The sequence below is a fragment of the Plecotus auritus genome, assembly GCF_963455305.1.
Source record: "Plecotus auritus genome assembly, chromosome: 12".
NCBI lineage: Eukaryota > Metazoa > Chordata > Mammalia > Chiroptera > Vespertilionidae > Plecotus > Plecotus auritus.
Genome location: NC_137778.1, coordinates 27,729,435 through 27,746,684, shown reverse-complemented (window position 1 = coordinate 27,746,684; position 17,250 = coordinate 27,729,435). Strand labels below are relative to the sequence as shown.

The window sequence follows — 17,250 nt, the reverse complement described above, 5'->3', positions numbered from 1 at the left end:
TACTTAGTATAATAAAAACTTAAGCCTTTGTAAGTCATTTCAAGGGCATCATAGTTTGGAACTTACCCATGATGAAAGATATGTAAATGTAATGCTATGAAATGAAATAACTAACCATTCAATAATCTGAGATGATTTTGCATTAAAATGTCTGTATTTTTATTTTGTTTCAGTTTTGGTTTAAATTATTTGAAAATGCCTTCTATAAATAATCAGTCACTTAGCTCTAATATTTTAATGGCTTAGTTCTTGTTGAGGGAACTGAAAATAGAAGCATGTTAACAACAGAGACATTGAGGAATGAAAAGGAAGTATTTTTCTAAGAAAGATTCATAAAACATAACATTACGATAGTCTAATGCATGCGACATATATTTAACATTTAAATACTTAAGTCACCCATTCAAATAATAAACTAAATGTCAATGAGAAATTTAGAAAACATAAATCTAGTTGGAGGAGAGAAAATAGGTTTTCTGGCCCCAATTCTCTCCTATTGTTATTCTAGAATTATATAGAATTATATAGCCATTATATAGAATTATTTTTTGGTAAAGACCGCTGACATTTAAAAAGATATCTGCTTTTTATTCCTTATTTCAGCATATGTGTGCATGCACGCACACACACACACACACAGTATGAAATGGAAACATCATTTTGTGTAGAACCATCCTATATAATAAAACCCTAATACAGTAGGTCCTCGGTTATGTTAGAGATCCATTCCTAGGGTGCGATGTAACGCGATTTTCACTGTAAGTCAGAACCCACCTATATAAGCACCTACGTCACTCACATGGAGCACATACACAGCAGTAATGAAGTGAAACAGTAAAAAAATTTTAAAATAAAATAACAATTTCTGACCTTTACTTGTGGTAAATAAATAATAAAAAAACATAAGGCACATATGTACATATGTTGAAATGACAAAACTTATTTTTTTTTTTTTTATAAATAAATGGGAGATGGTGACGTAACCACAAAACGAAGTATGGTATGTGGAGTCCGACGTAACCGAGGACTGCCTGTATGCAAATCAACTGAACAGCGGAAGGACCAGTCGCTATGATGCGCACTGACCACCAGGGGGCAGACGCTCAATACAGGAGCTGCCCCCTGGTGGTCAGTGTGCTCCCACAGGGGGAGCACAGCTCAGCCAGAAGCTGGGCTCATGGCTGGTGAGCACAGCGGCAGTGGCAGGAGCCTCTCCTGCCTCCACTGTAGGCAGGCGGTAAGGAGCGAGGGGTCCCAGACTGAGAGAGGGCGCAGGCCGGGCTGAGGGACCGCCCCCCTACAGTGAACGAATGCCGTGCACCAGGCCTCTAGTTTAATATAAAGCTCAACATGTATAAAACAAATATGTTTGTCTATTCTTTTGTTTACTTATTCACAGCACTGGCAAAAATAAAACACAAAACAAAAAAACACACCCATATTTATGTAAAACTCAAACTACAGTCAAACAAGTCCGGTTTTGCATTAAAAAGTCAGAAGTCTCTACTTACCCTTTCCTGACAAGGAGTCGCGGCGGTTCTGGAGATAGTACAACAGCTGCTCTACCTCATTTAGTTTTGAGGGATGAATGAGTTTACATTCTTCAACCACCTTCCGTGCCAGGGAAGTTATATCTGTGTTGGCATTGAGACTCTTAAGACGAATGCTGCAAGCATATCAGAATTTTCCAATTCAGGTATTATTAAAGTAAGTGGTAACTTAAATAATATTTCATTAAATAAATAACTTATAAAACATTTAAATGTACCTTACATAGACTCTTATATAATAAAGTGTTGGATATAATTAGGCTTAGAACAATGCAAAACAATGATTTTCTTTGAGCTGGATAAATAAGATAACAAAAGAAACATAGAGCCTACATCAGCCTCTCCAGGCAGAACAGCATATTGGAAGACCTAATTTTAAAACAATCTTCTGACGTAATACATATAAAGTGTTTAGTCATTGGATGTGAGAATCCATATTGCCAAGAGTGAATCACTTCCTGACCACAGTCATGAAATCATTTATGTTTTTCAGTTAGGAACAAGACATAATATTGGTTATTTCGGGTTCAGTTGTTCTCATGGAAATTATATAGTAGGAGGAAGAAGAAAAAAAGCAGGATGTATTTTAAGACCTATATGAGGAATTCTGAGGAACATTTTATACTTGTTAGTATGTTAATAAAAATAAATAAACCAGCTTCTCTCTCCTTTTTAATTTAGTCCAGGAGATTCATTGGAAGATAAATAAAAAAGATTGTTCAGAGTCTGGAAACAATTGCCCGTTTACATGAATTTATGGCACCAAGGAGACCTATGAAAACATAAAATTAGGTGCAGGGTGAAGACTCAAGCAGATATGTTCACGCAAGGCTCAGATTAAAAAAGGGAAACATAAGTAGCCATTATATAGAATTATTTTTTGGTAAAGACTGCTGACATTTAAAAAGACATCAAGATGTTAGAAGGCAGCAGGGACAGAAATCTCAGAAAAAGATTCTGTACTAAGCATCTGTGCAATCATCATTCAGGTGAAGATGATCTCTCCAGAAATAAGTCCAGTAGAGTGATTTAGAAATTACTCACAGCTATTTGGTCATCCCTAAGTCTGGTCCTCTTGGGATTCTACAAACTACCTAATAGCTTTTAATAAATTCCTTTCATATTTAAATTTGCTACAGTGGTTTCTAATGTTTGCAACAAGAACCCTAGCCAGTACTCTGTTCCTCTATTTTAAAAATTTTGGTTGTTTATATTCCTCTTTTAAATTCTTGATTATATTTCTTGTATAATTTTACTGCACATCAGAAGACAGAGATAGAAAGGAGAGTCCATTCAGAGAAAAACTCTCAAAAGACCTCTCCATGTTTAATTGTATCAAGGAACTTCGAAATCTTGATGGTTTCTAGAAATCCGATTAAGATAAGGCACAATAGAAACACTATAAACATATATTTTTAAAATTTCTTACTAGTTGTTTTTCAGAGCAGTTTCAGGTTTACAGAAAAATTGTGTATAAAGTACAGAGTTCCCATATATACACCCACTACCACCCCAATAGAGGTTTTTTTTTCTGTTATTATCACCTTTGTTACAACTGATGAACCGATAGTGATACATTATCAATTTAGGTCTACAGTTTACATTAGGATTTACTGTGTTGTATAGTTCTATGGGCTTTGAGAAATGCATCATGTGTCCATCATTATAGTATCATAAAGCATAATTTTATTGCCCTAAACATGCTCCATGCTCCACCTATTCTCTCCTCCCTCACCCCCTGAAACCCTGACAAACTAAATTTTTTTACTTTAGTTTTTCCTTTTCTAGAATGTTATGTAGTTGGGATCATACAGAATGTAGCTTTTTCAGCCTGACTTCTTTTACTTAGTAATATGCGTTTAAGTCCCTCCATGTCTTCTCATAACTTGATAGTCGGTTTCTTTTTAGTGCTGAATAATACTTGATTGTATGGATGCACCACTGTTTGCTTACCTGTTTGTCAATTGAAAAACATGTTGGTTGTCTCCAATTGTTGACAATTATAAATAAAACTGTTATACACATTCATGTGCAGGTTTTTGTGGACATAAATTTCTAACTCATGTGGGTTAATATCTAGGAGCAAAACTGCTGGATCATATGGTAAGTTTATGTTTAGCTTTAGAAGAAACTGCCAAGCTGTCTTCCAAAGTACCACTTTATACTTCTACCAGCAATGAATGAGTTCCTATTGCTTTACCTCCTCACCAGCATTTGGTTCTGTCAGTGTTTTGGATTTTACCCATTCTAATAGGTGTACAGTGGTATCCTGATCTAATAAAGCAGATTTTTCTATTTCTTTTTAATTTATTTTTTACCAACACATATATTAGCAATCTGATTCATCTTCTTTTCATTAAAATAGTCAGATTTTCTTCTTTTAGTGTACAGGTCTCTCCTAAATCCTTTCCTTATTACAAAAGACAAAGAAAAAAAATAGATAGGGCTATAATTTTTAGAAAATGTTATCTGTATGTTTACTAATTATTCCTATAATAAAAAACTATAATCTTCATAGGCAGCCATATCTATTAAGAACACCAAAAACTCACAAGAAAAATACCCATATTAGTTTTGGACTATAACCATCAGTTTCTCATAAAGAAATTTTCAGAAACTGGGCCTCTATTGAAGATGGGCTTATACACTCCTTTGCCAAATAAAGAAGATTGAAATACAAGTCTTCTTGACGTGGGCCATAGCACTGACTACCCAAATTTAACATTTTCACTTCAAACCTATCTTAATCTTTATGAGTATCCCCTCCACCCCAGCTGTTGCCATTGATAAAAACTCTTGAGTTATCAACAGACCACATTCTGCTTTTGGTCCCACAACATGATTCCTCTCCAAATCGTGTACACCAGGGTGGAGTATTCCAAAACTGAGGTCCTCGGGTGTTCCCCTTAAGGATGTTTAAATCCACTTACTCCAGCAACAGTAGGTAGTATTCTTTCCAGCTGGCTGACTTCCTAGTGAATGCATCCCTTGTCTAGAAAGACTTCGGATTTTCAAACACAAACAACATTCTCATTTAATTATAGTTGAATAAGGTTACTGACTGCATTCTCAAGAACTAAAATCTAAATTTCTCTCATGAAATGTGGATGTAGGAGGTTCTAAAGGCAAAAAACTCTGCTCTGTTGGCTTGTCTTTGGCAAATTAATAAGATCTCAAAGAGATTTTTCATGTTTTCAAAATGTACAAAACCCAGGAAGCAATCACAGGCACACAAATGGAAGAGAAAAGGTATAAGAAAACAGAAAAACGTGTGAGCATATCAGTTAGGATTTACAGTGTATGTGTGTATGCAAGTGTGTATCTCTTCAATCTAGCAGATTATCCAAAGACTCAGTTATTTTTAATGAATTCAGTGTGCAATTTAGTCTCCTTCTAACCCAAGAAGAAGACAAATTAGGAATATTAGACTAGGCAGCTACTCTTTGGTGCTGTTATATACCAAAGTTTCCCAATTTCAGCACTATCAAAGTTTGGGCCAAATACTTCTTTGTTTGTAGGTGGCTATCTTGTGCATTGTAGGATCCTTAGCAGCACTCTGGCCTCTAGCCATTGAATTCCCTTAGCACCTCTCTAGTTATGACAACCCAAATGTCTTGAGGTATTGCCAAATGTCACCTCGGGAAGGGGGTGGGGTGGGGGTGGATCAGAACCAGTTGAGAACCACTGCTAAATAGAAAAAATGCAGTGCTTTCAGTGTTATAAATACTATCACATGCACTCCTAGCAGTCTGCATACACTTAATGCCACCAAACACACTAAAATTCTTTTTAGCTACTTCCCAAACCAAGTTTTTGATGGAGGGAAGAAGAATGGGAGAGAAAACTAGGTAATCTCAGACCTTCTTTACTTCCACAAAACTATGGAAGGGATTCAAGATCATTACCAGCACAACTGCAGACTAATGAAAGAGGCCAGTTCCCCAAGAGGTCGTCAAAGAATTACAAATGCAGAAAGGAAAGGGTGTAGGATATTGGAAGATTTAAGCTCAGTACATTGAGTCAGAAAATGCTTGTCTTATTAGGATCTTCTAGAGGGCTAGATTTTTAAGGGATGAATTCAAGGTGCATGCCCCATTTGGAAATTTTGAAAATCATACTACTTTCTGCAATTCCAGGGAAGAAGGAAGAACACAGGATTTCCGAAAATACAAATTTCCTAAATTAAGCTAAAAAGTCCCACATAAACATATCTTAAAATTGATTTCACAAGTTGTAGATTATATTCTATTATATGCATTTACTAAATGGAATAAATCAGAATAGGTATTTTTTAGTAGGTTCCCATTATGTACATAGACATGATTTTCTCTAAATATATCTGCATCTATAGTTTAATGTTGTCTCTGCTTCACTAAACTGAAGTATGTCTAGAAGAATGCCATAAACATTTATCATCTATGCAGATTTAAATAATATCATATTTCTACAAAGTTTGTATAAGGTTCACTACTTTCAGAATGTACACAAAGAAAGAAAACTTACATTTTTTGGCATTCTTTTCGTTCTCCCAACATGGGATCCCCCATTTCTCCAAGAATGGTAGCTTCCACTTCATATTGAACAATGAGTGCTTTTTCTGATGGATGTACATCAATATTTCCTCCTTTAACTTTCCTTCAATGTAAAATAAAAATAGGCATAGATAGATTAAAAACTCATAAAATGGCCATGGTTCTTTTCTAGGTTCTAGTTCCAAAAACAAGTGAGCTGGGTTAACATGCATTTAAATCCGATTTACATTTAAAATGGCAACATTCCCAAAGTGATCTACAGATTCAATATAGCCACTATCAAATTCTCAAAGCTTTTTTTACAGAAATGGAAAAGAGATCATAAAATTCATGTGGAAACACAAGGGACGCTGAATAGCCAAAACAATCTTGTAAAAGAACAACAAAGTTGGAAGACGCACATTTTCCGATTTCAAAATGTACTACAAAGGCTACAGTAATCAAAACAGTGACGTACTAGCAGAAAGGTAGACACACAGATCAATGGAACAGAACTGAGCCCAGAAATAAACTCCTATATATGTAGTCGATTGATTTCAACAAAGGTGACAAGACCTTTCATTGGGGGAAAGAATAATCTCTTTAACAAATGTGCCAAGACACTGGGCATATAAATAATGAAATTAAACCCTTGCTGCACACCACATAATTAACTCAAAATGGATCACATACTAGTAAATTTAAAATTCAAACCTAAAAAACTCTTAGAAGAAAACATAGGGGCAAAACTTCATGACCTTGGATTTGGGAATGGTTTTTTAAATAATGACATCAAAAGCAACCAAAATCCTAAAGACCTCCCTTCCCCCCAAAAAACCAACAATACACTATTAGAACTAATGAATGAATTCAGTAAAATTACAGGATACAGAATCAATATACAGAAATATATTGTATTTCTATATACCAATAATGACCTATCAGAAGGAGAAATTAAGAAAACAATCCTATTTATAATTGCATCAAAAAGCATAAAATACCTAGGAATAAATTTAACCACAGAGGTGAAAAACTTATACTTTGAAAATTATAAGACAATGAAGAAAAGAACTGAAGAAGACACAAATAAATGGAAGGCTATACCTTGCTCATTTATTACAATCAAAACAGTATAGTACTAGCATAAAAACAGACATATAGATATATGGAATAGAATACAGAGCCCAGAGAATAGAAAATTCTCATTTATATGGTCAATTTATCTATGACAAAGGAGGCAAGAACATACAATGGGGTAAAGACAGTCTCATCAATAAGTGATGTTGGAAAAATCGGACAGATACATGATAAAAATGAAATTGGACCACTTTCTTAAACCTTATACAAAAATAAACTCAGAATGGGTCAAAGACTTAAATGTAACACCCAATATCATAAAACTCCTAGGAGAAAACATGGGCAGTAAACTCTTCAACATCGCTCTTAGCAATATCTTTTTGGATATGTCTCCTTGGGCAAGGGAAACAAAAAATAAACAATAAATAAATGGAACATTAAACTAAAGCTTTGTACAGTGAAGAAAACCATCAACAAAATGAAAAGACACCATTTGCAACAGCATGGATGGACTTGAAGAGTATTATGCTAAGCGAAATAAGCCAGTCAGAAAGATAAATATCACATGATCTCATTCATATGTGGAATCTAATAAACAAAAGAAACTGATGAACAAAATAGATTCAGAGACATAGAAACATGGAACAGACTGTTAAACCTCAGAGGGAAGGTGGGGGAGGGTGGGTGGGAAAGGTCAATCAAAGAACTTGTATGATATATCAATAACCCATGGACACAGACAATAGGGTGGTGAAGGCTTGGGGTGGAGCTCAGAGGGAGGCTAGAAGAGGTCAATGCGGGGAAAAGGGAGACATATGTAACACTTTGAAAAATAAAGATTTTTTAAAAATTAAAAATAAAAATAAATTGGAAGGATAAAATGATTTTGAAATACTATTTGCTTTTGTGAATGTTATCGGTTGAACTGAATAAATCTCTTATCTCTGAACTCCTTTTCTATAACCTATTAAAGCTGCTTTTGCATTCTATAAAAAAAAAAGACAACCTACCAAGTGGGAGAAGACATTCACAAATGATACACTGACAAGAGGTTAATATCCAAAATATAAAAGGAACTCAAACAACTGAACACCAAAAAACAAACAATCCAATTTAAAAAGTGGGTAGCGGACTGGAATAGACATTTTCTCCAAAGAGGACATACAGATGGCCAACAGACATGAAAAAATGCTAAACTTCACTAATCATCAGGGAAATTCAAATCAAAACTACAATGAGATATCACCTCACACCTGTCAGAGTGCTATCAACAAATAACAAGTGCTGACAAGGATGAGGAGAAAAGGAAACCCTCATATACTGTTGTCGGGATTGTAAATTAGTGCAGCTACTATGGAAAACAGTATGGCAATTCCTCAAAAACTTAAAAATATAACGGCTATATTATCCAGCAATTCCACTTCTGGGTACTAGATGTACTGGTTAATAATACGGATTTTTTCAATAGATGGAGTTACACATATGTTTATATATATATATGTGTGATTTGATATATATGCTATTTTGTTGTATTGCTCCTTCAGATTACCACTTGTTCCAATTGATGGCACGCGACTTTCTGAGCAGCACTTCAAAACATATGAAGAAGTGGAAAATTGGGTCTCTGAACGGTCTGTCTCAAAACAAGAAAAGTTCTATTGGGACGGTATCCACAAATTACCTGAAAGATGGGGGAAATGTGTAGCTAGCGATGGACATTACTTTGAATAAAGCACTGTTGATGTTTCTCTTGAAATTATCGTGTTTTCTTTGATTATAAAATCCGTATTACCAGTTAAAAATTCGGATTAACTATTAACTGGTTAATAATACGGATTAACTATTAACTGGTTAATAATTTGGATATTGTAATCCAAAGAAAACACGATAATTTCAAGAGAACATCAAAAATGCTTTATTCAAAGTAATGTCCATCGCTAGCTACACATTTCCCCCATCTTTCAGGTAATTTGTGGATACCGTCCCAATAGAACTTTTCTTGTTTTGAGGCAGACCACTCAGAGACCCAATTTTCCACTTCTTCGTATGTTTTGAAGTGCTGCTCAGAAAATGGGTGTGCCATCTATTAGAACAAGTGGTCAACTGAAGGAGCAAGGTCTGGTGAATACGGCGGGTGGGTTAATACTTCCCAGGCAAGATCTTTTAATGTGTCTTTAACTGGTTTTGAAGTGTGTGATGTTGTGTTATCATGAAGCAAAATTACTTTGCCGTGTCTTCTGGCCCAGTGGTCGGCAAACTCATTAGTCAACAGAGCCAAATATCAACAGTACAACAATTGAAATTTCTTTTGAGAACCGAAAACGGACTTCTGCGCACGGGCCACGAAGTTTCAATCGCACTGTGCGTGCGTGCCCACATGTGGTATTTTGTGGAAGAGCCACACTCAAGGGGCCAAAGAGCCACACGTGGCTCGTGAGCCGCAGTTTGCCGACCACTGTTCTGGCCCATTCTAGTCGTTTTACAATCTAAGCGTGGTTCAATTTGATTATTTGTTGTCAGTAGCAATCAGTATTAACGGTTTCACCTGGTTTTAGAAGCTCATAATATACCACACCTTCCTGATCCCACCAAACGCAGAGCATTGTTTTCTTTCTGAAGCGATTTGGCCTTGCAGTCGATGTTGATGGTTGACCTGGATCAAACCATGATTTTGTGCATTTGGGATTCTCAAAATAAATCCACTTTTCATCGCCAGTCACAATTCGATACAAAAAAGACTTTTGTGCAGTTGAAGCAACATTTTACTGATGACTTTTCGGTTTTCCATCTGTCTTTCGTTCAATTGATGTGGCACCCATTTTCCTTCAACATCTTTCCCATTGCTTGTAAATGATCGGAAATGGTTTGCTGAGCAAAGTTTAATCTTTCTTCAAGTTGTTTTTGAGTTTGACATGCATCTGCACCCAATAATGCTTGTAATTGTTGGTCTTCAAACTTTTTCGGTTGACCTGGATGTTCTTTGTCTTTCACATCGAAATCATCACTTTTAAAGCGTTTAAACCAGCATTCACAAGTATCTTGAGATGGAGCATGTTTACCATAATCTTCCCAAAGTATACAATAACTTTCAGCAGTACTTTTCTTTAAAATAAAGTAATGAATTAGAACTTCCTGCAAATGCTCTTTTTATGGCACGAAATTCGACATTTTTAAGCATAAAAATATCTACGATGTTAACACCTTCAGCAAATTTGACATATGAAGTTTTGAAGCTTGTTGTCAATACAACAAAACAGCATACATATCAAATCGCATATATATCAACATATGTTAACTCCACCTATTGAAAAAAATCCTCATTATTAACCAATACACCTAGTATTTATCTGAAGGAAACAAAAACACTAGATATATGCACCCCTATGTTCACTGCAGCATTGTGTACAATATCCAAGATATGGAAGCAACCTAGGTTTCCATCAATAGATGAATGGATAAAGAAGATGTGGTACATATATTCAAAGGAATGTTATTCAGCAATAAAAATCTAAAAATACAAAATAAATAAAAAAATAAAACAGAAACAGACCCATAGATATAGAGAATGAGTTGATGGGTTGACAAAGGGGAAGGAGGGACTAGAATTTAAAAATCAATGATCATGTAAAGCTTTTTAAAAAAGCAAAAGCAACTAAAGAAAATATGAATTTAAAACTTTTGCATATGAATGGACACTATGAAGAGAGTGAAAACACAATCTACACTGTGGGATAAAATATTTGCAAATCATTGATATGATAGGGAACTAATTTCCAGGAAATATAAAGATTTTTTTTCTCCAAAGAAGGCAAAGAATGGTCAAGAAGTATATGAAAAGAAATTCAATGTCACTAGTAACTAGGGAAATGTAAATCAAAACTACAATAAGATATCACTTCACATCCATCAGAATAGCCACAATTTTAAAAAATAAGTAAGTGCTAGCAAGGATGTGAAGAATTGGAACCCGCATACATTGCTGGTGGGAAAGTAAAATGGTGCAGCCACTGTGGAAAACAGTTCAGTAGTTCCTCAAGAAGTTAAACATATAATTAGCATATGACCCAGCAACAACTGAAAATATACCAAAAGAGTGAAAACAGATGTTTAAACAAAAACTAGTACTGGAATGTTCATAGTAGCTTTATTCATAATAGCCAATAGATGGAAACAGCCTAAATGTCCATCAACAGATGAATGGATAAACAAAATATGCTGTATCTATAAAATAGATTATTATTCAGCTATTAAAAGGAATGAAGTACTGTACTGATGAATGCAAAACATGGATAAATGTTGAATATTTATACTGTGTGAAAAAGCTTTACACAGGCCACATATTTATCATATACTTATATCACTTCATAAATACAATAAAATAATTACTTCTAGTAATATACAGTTTAAAGCATGTATTCTTTGCTACATTATAAGCACCATAAAGGGAGGGAAAGTATGTCTCATTCATCTAATACTTTAAAAAAAATATATATATATATTGATTTCAGAGAGGAAAGGAGAGGGAGAGAGAAATAACAATGATGAGAGAAAATCATTGACCAGCTGCCTTCTGTACACCCTCGACTGAGGATGGAGCCCACAACCGGGGCATGTGCCCTGACCGGGAATTATAAGTATGTCTAAGAAAAAAATACCTTCTGGCACAACTGTATTACATGAAAATAAGCTAATGCTGTAACAGTGGGTCTTTGCTCTAGAACAATCTTATATTTAAAGTTGAAAGAATTTTCTTCTGTCACAAAATTTTCAATCAAAAAGATTGAAAAGATCAATGTAAGCAATGAGGAAATAAATACTTGTTATGACTACATATCCTTTTTAAAAATGAGAAGGGCGGGCAATAGATACCTCAGTCCTGCAAAGACAGTACGGTTAGTTGATTGGTTGACTATACAACTGTTTGAATCCCCTTTAAGACTAGATCTTTCTGTAATGATAAGGGCCCTGCCAAGTCAGGGTAAATATATTCAGTAAAAATATATTATAACATAATAATAACACCACCTTACATGCATGTTTTATCTCTTAAAAGTATTTTCACATTTGGTCCTCTCATAACGTAATATTTTCCCTGCTTTCCATTTTTATATAAGGAAACTGTGTCCAAAAGAATACATGTGACAGGGACTTTAAAAATGGAGCGTCCTAATTAAGGTTTTTCTCTATTGGATTACTAGTAACTCTTGGTCCACTGAGAAGTATCCTTTTCATCAGGGATGATCTTATCTTTGACAGGAGTCAAACCAATAATCCCACAGATTTACAGAGTGGGAGTCTAAAGAATCCTGGTATTACAAATATTTTAAAATTAAAATAATTATGGCCTGTTCCATGTCAAGCTCCTGGACAAACCTCTTGATAATTACGATCCTATAAAAGTGATACTGTACACATGGCAGTCAAATGGATGAAACTGATGAGGAAAGCAGAAACAGACTGGAAAGCAACATTTCAGTCCAGCCTCCCATCACTTCTTTCCACTGTATCATTTCAGAACCCGAGGGCAGTGAACCCCAAACTGGAGACAGAGAGCATAAGCGCCAGAAGACTTTATGTCCAGGCCCCCACAGGATTTATCTATTAGGGGAAATGCTGAACTGGAATGGGGAAGGGGGAGGGGGACTCGGGGAAGCCGGGTTTCCTCGTCCTTAGCCCCTCTCCCCAGAAATAGGTGACGCTGCCAGGAGCTACCGGGAGGTCCTCAAGGCCCCTCCGAGTCAGGTGGGCGGCTGCAGAACCTCTTTACCCAATGCACCTTCCCCTTCCCTTTCCGTGACTTCTCCCGTGTCCACCTCTCTTCTAAGCTTCTAGCTTTGCCCAGTGACACCTCAAGGCCAACCCCCAGAACCTCTAAGAATATCTTCAGGGTCCCCGGCCAGGAGGGCGGGACTATGCCTTGGGGAGTCACCTTTTGAGGTATCTGGCGTCCTCCCCCTGCATGGCTGGCGGCGGCGACGACGGCGTGGGGGGTATGGGGGTGCCTGAAAGAGGCCTGCACAGCTATTTCCGGAATCGGTGGCCAAAGTCCCCGGACCCCTAAAGGCGATGACAGTGCTGAGGCCTGCAAGACCGAGCCGGGGCAGCGAGGTGGTTACCAAGGTGAGGCCGCCGGCTCCTCCCACAGTTCCCAGGCCCCAAAACACTGGAGCCGCCCAGACCGGCTTGTAGACGCCTCAGTCAGCTCCGCCTCAAGGCGCCTGCGCCCGCTCTGCAGCGCCACTATGCGCAGGCGCAGTGAAAGTTGCTGGACCCTGGGACTAATCTGACGCACCCTGGAGCAGAGCGTGAAGATTTTTGCAGCAGATTTGGGCATCAGTGGTTAAGGTGTGGCGTCCTGGTCACCGCCCCCTTGAAGATGGGAATTAAAAAGAATCATCCCAGTTATTCAAATTAGAATTGCAGGTCCTCAGCTTGAAAAGAGGGAAAGGGAATCCACTAACCTTTTCTTTAGAGAATGCTATAGAGCAGTCAGCCCTAGGTTAATAACCTGTCAAGTGAGGTTTGTATTTTGGGGGAACATTGTGGAAAAGGGACGGCACTGATCGCACTGAGAAGCTCTAACTAGTGCACTAGTTAGAGCTAACTTTGACATCTTCCCTGGCATCATGCCCTCTTATTAACTATGACTAAATTCTACCATTTCTTCCTTCAAAATATTCCTGCAAACCAGCTTTTCTTCCCCATTCCCACTTCTATCTACTAGTCTAACTATATCTTATTGGAATACTGCAATTCTTCCCTAACTGTCCTTTCTATTTTATGTTTATTCCCAAATATTCATTCTTAAAACTGATAAAACATTTTACAAGTTATCATGCATGGCTAGATTACTTAAAAACCCCCACAATATCTAAAGTTGCCAGATCACAATATCCATTAAAATGCACAGATCAGATAGCAAGCATTCTTGCAGTGGAAGCTCCCTGAGATTGAAGATTTTGTTTTGTTCATTCCTATGTGCCTAGAACAGCATCCTTCCTATAGTTGGTACTGAATAAACATTTGGAATAAAAGAAAAAGCATACCTGAGCCTAAAACAACAACAACAAGTAATCTAGAGGCAATGCCAGAGTCAGAAAGAAAGAACCGAAAACTAGAGCAACAAAGAGATAAACTGAAACTGGGACTGAACTAGAGAGGCTGTCAGTCTGTAGCAAGAGGGTAGAAGGGATTAGGATGTGAACATCTTTCTTGGGGGTAGGGGAGTTCATTATTTTTTTTACCACAACACTCACTATAATGATTACTATTAAAACATCAGACAATTCCAAACATTGGCAAGAATGTGAAGCAACTAGAGTTCTGCATTGCTTGTGAGAATGCAAATGATGCAAGCAGCTTGGAAAATAGTTGGGCAGTTTCTTCAGCAGCTAAACATGCATTTACCACATGACTCCTAGATATTTACCTAAGAGAAATGAAAACATATGTCCACAAACACTGGTGTTCACAAATGTTCATGGCAACTTTAGGCGTAATAATAAAAAACTGGAAACAACCCAAATGTACATCAAAGTCAATTGATACAAATTGTGGGATATCCACATAATAGATACTACTCAGCATTAAAAAAATAAATCCCAAACTACTGATGTATGCAAAAACATGAATGAATCTAAAAAACATGATAAAGGAATCATGGTATGATTCATCATAAAAGAAGTTCTTAAATATAAAAACTAATCTATTAGGACTGAGAGCAGACAGTGGTGGCTTGTTCCTGGCACAGATGGAGGAGAGACTGAAGTCAGGCTGCGGGGGAGAGAGAGGGACTTGGACACATTTGTCAAAGCTGATCAAGCTATATATTTAAACATGCTCATTATTTTTTGAATGTAAATTATTCCTCAATGTGGTTGTATTCCTCAAACAAGGCAAAAAGTAGTAAATTAAGTGGGTGAATTAAATATCAAGTTAAATATCATTGAAGAGAAAATTTGTGAATAATATGAGGAAATAACACAAAGAGATAAAGAGAAAAAGACTATAAACAGAAGAGATTAAGGGAAAGAACAGATAACATTTAAGGGGCTATAAGCCTTCTAGAAAAAAAAATAGAATAGAGGTAAGACAGTACTTTAAGGACTGAGTAATGTCCTGAGTTAATCAAAGACATGAATCCTAGGCAAGATAAACAAGAGAATTCATGCTTAGATATAACATAATGAAATTAAATAACTCCAAACATAAACTGAAAAGTTCAGAAGACATTATCATTCTTTAATAATTCTATAGGTATTAATTTAGCATTTCTCTCTTATTCCCACCCCTTCCCAATGGATTATAAATTGTTTGAATGAAGAAATCAATCTATTCAACACTTGGAACAGTCTTGGTAGTGGCTAGGAGCCTAAATTCTGGAATCAGAACTGCGTGAGAGTACCTGATCCACCATTTATTTACTCTTGACCTTGAGCAAGCTAAACAGTGTAAGCCTCAGTTTTATCATCTATAAAATAAGGATAATAATTCATAAGTGTTAGAGTTATTGTAATGTCAAATGACAGGGCATATATAAATTTATACCAGGGTGATTATCACTTAAACTATAGGCCCGGTGCATGAAATTTGTGCATGGGGGGCAGGAGTCCCTCAGCCCAGCCTGCACCCTATCCAATCTGGGACCCCTTGAGGGATGTCCGACTGTCCGTTTAGGGCGGTCGGACATCCATCTCACAATCTAGGACTGCTGGTTCCCAACTGCTCGCCTGCCTCTGCCTGATTGCCCCTAAGCGCTTCTGCCTGCCAGCCTGATCACCTTCTAACCACTCCCCTGCCAGCCTGATCAATGCCTAACTGCTCCCCGACCAGCCCGATTTCCCCCAACAGCCCTCCTCTGCAGGCCTGGCCCTCCCAACTGCCCTCCCCTGCAGTCCTGGTCCCCCCAACTGCCCTCCCCTGCAGGCCTGGTCACTCCCAACTGCCCTCCCCTGCAGGCCTGGTCCACCCCCCAACTGCCCTCCCCTGCTGGTCTGCCCCCCCCAACTGCCCCCCACTGCAGGCCTGGTCATGGTGGATAGAGGCTCAGAGAAGGGTTCCCAGAGGATGAATAGTAATCTGCTTAGTAGAGAGCATAATAGTGATATTCTAGGGAAAGGCAAATAGTATATACAAAGATACAAATGAACAAAACACCATTGTATATTTATTTGAGATGGTTAGAGAATTAGGTTTGAGTGGGAGAGCAGTGAAAAATTAGTTTAGGAAAGCCAGGAGGAGCAAAATTGTGGGGGGCTTGCTATAAGTAAGTGTGATATTTGGATATTTTCTTCAGGCATCAGGAGCCATGGAAGTGTTTTAATACAGGAAAGATGTATGTTGAAATCTATTGCTTTTAGCAATATTGATTATTCTATATTTTATTCACATACCAACATAGAGCAGAGGTGTAAGAATTACATTTTTTATTCTCCAAATGCATTGTTTTGAAATGTTAATCCTGATTTGCTTCAAGAGTCCACAGGAAATCGTTTCTTACCTTGTGACTGCCTTTGGGATGTCATCAAATGGCCATTGTGGTCCAAAGAGTCCACATCCACTGGCTATTAATGCACTCATCTTCTCACTTTCCAAATTAATTTTAGTTCACGCTGCACATCCTAATAATACAAAAGAGATTTCAGTTAAAAGGATCTTTTACAATACAACCTCTTCTTAATGGTGGTAACCTCTATTTTCAACTAATAAAACATAAGACAATAGTAACATCATTGGATTACTCCAAGGGTCAGGACAGAGGGTGGCCCACTAGGAAAATGAATAATTAATCTCTGGGCTTTTCTCCTTCCCTAGGTTATTTTACAGCCTGAACCATACTTTGAGAAGATAGTTGTGTGATATGTCAACCCGATGATCCTTAAAGACATACACAAAAAGTGAATATATAAATGAAATTTGAAACAATACATTCTGGGGGAGAGCTATAATGTATTCCTGTAGAGATGAATGTGGAAACTTAATACTTATTCTGCACAAGGCACTCATCCAAGAATTGAGGCCATAAGAGAACGAGACACAGACCTTACCCTAAATGAGTTCAAGGCCATAAACAGGCAGTCAGAGAACAAATAATTGGTAACTCAGCCATATTT

At 37.1% G+C, this 17,250-nt stretch overlaps 1 protein-coding gene across 2 annotated transcripts in view; it reads right to left on the bottom strand.

Annotated features, from left to right (window-relative positions):
* The window catches only part of KIFAP3 (kinesin associated protein 3), a 124,064-nt gene extending 110,669 nt beyond the window's left edge, over nt 1–13,395 (bottom strand). For both annotated transcript variants that reach the window (XM_080649122.1, XM_080649121.1), the window contains exons 1-3: nt 13,068–13,395; nt 6,054–6,185; nt 1,512–1,666 (exon numbers count right to left, since the gene is read on the bottom strand). In XM_080649122.1, coding sequence (XP_080505248.1) covers nt 1,512–1,666; nt 6,054–6,185; nt 13,068–13,099 — 319 coding nt within the window. In that variant the 5' untranslated portion in view covers nt 13,100–13,395. The remainder of the gene's footprint in view (nt 1–1,511; nt 1,667–6,053; nt 6,186–13,067) is intronic.
* Between the last annotated feature and the right edge of the window lie 3,855 nt (nt 13,396–17,250).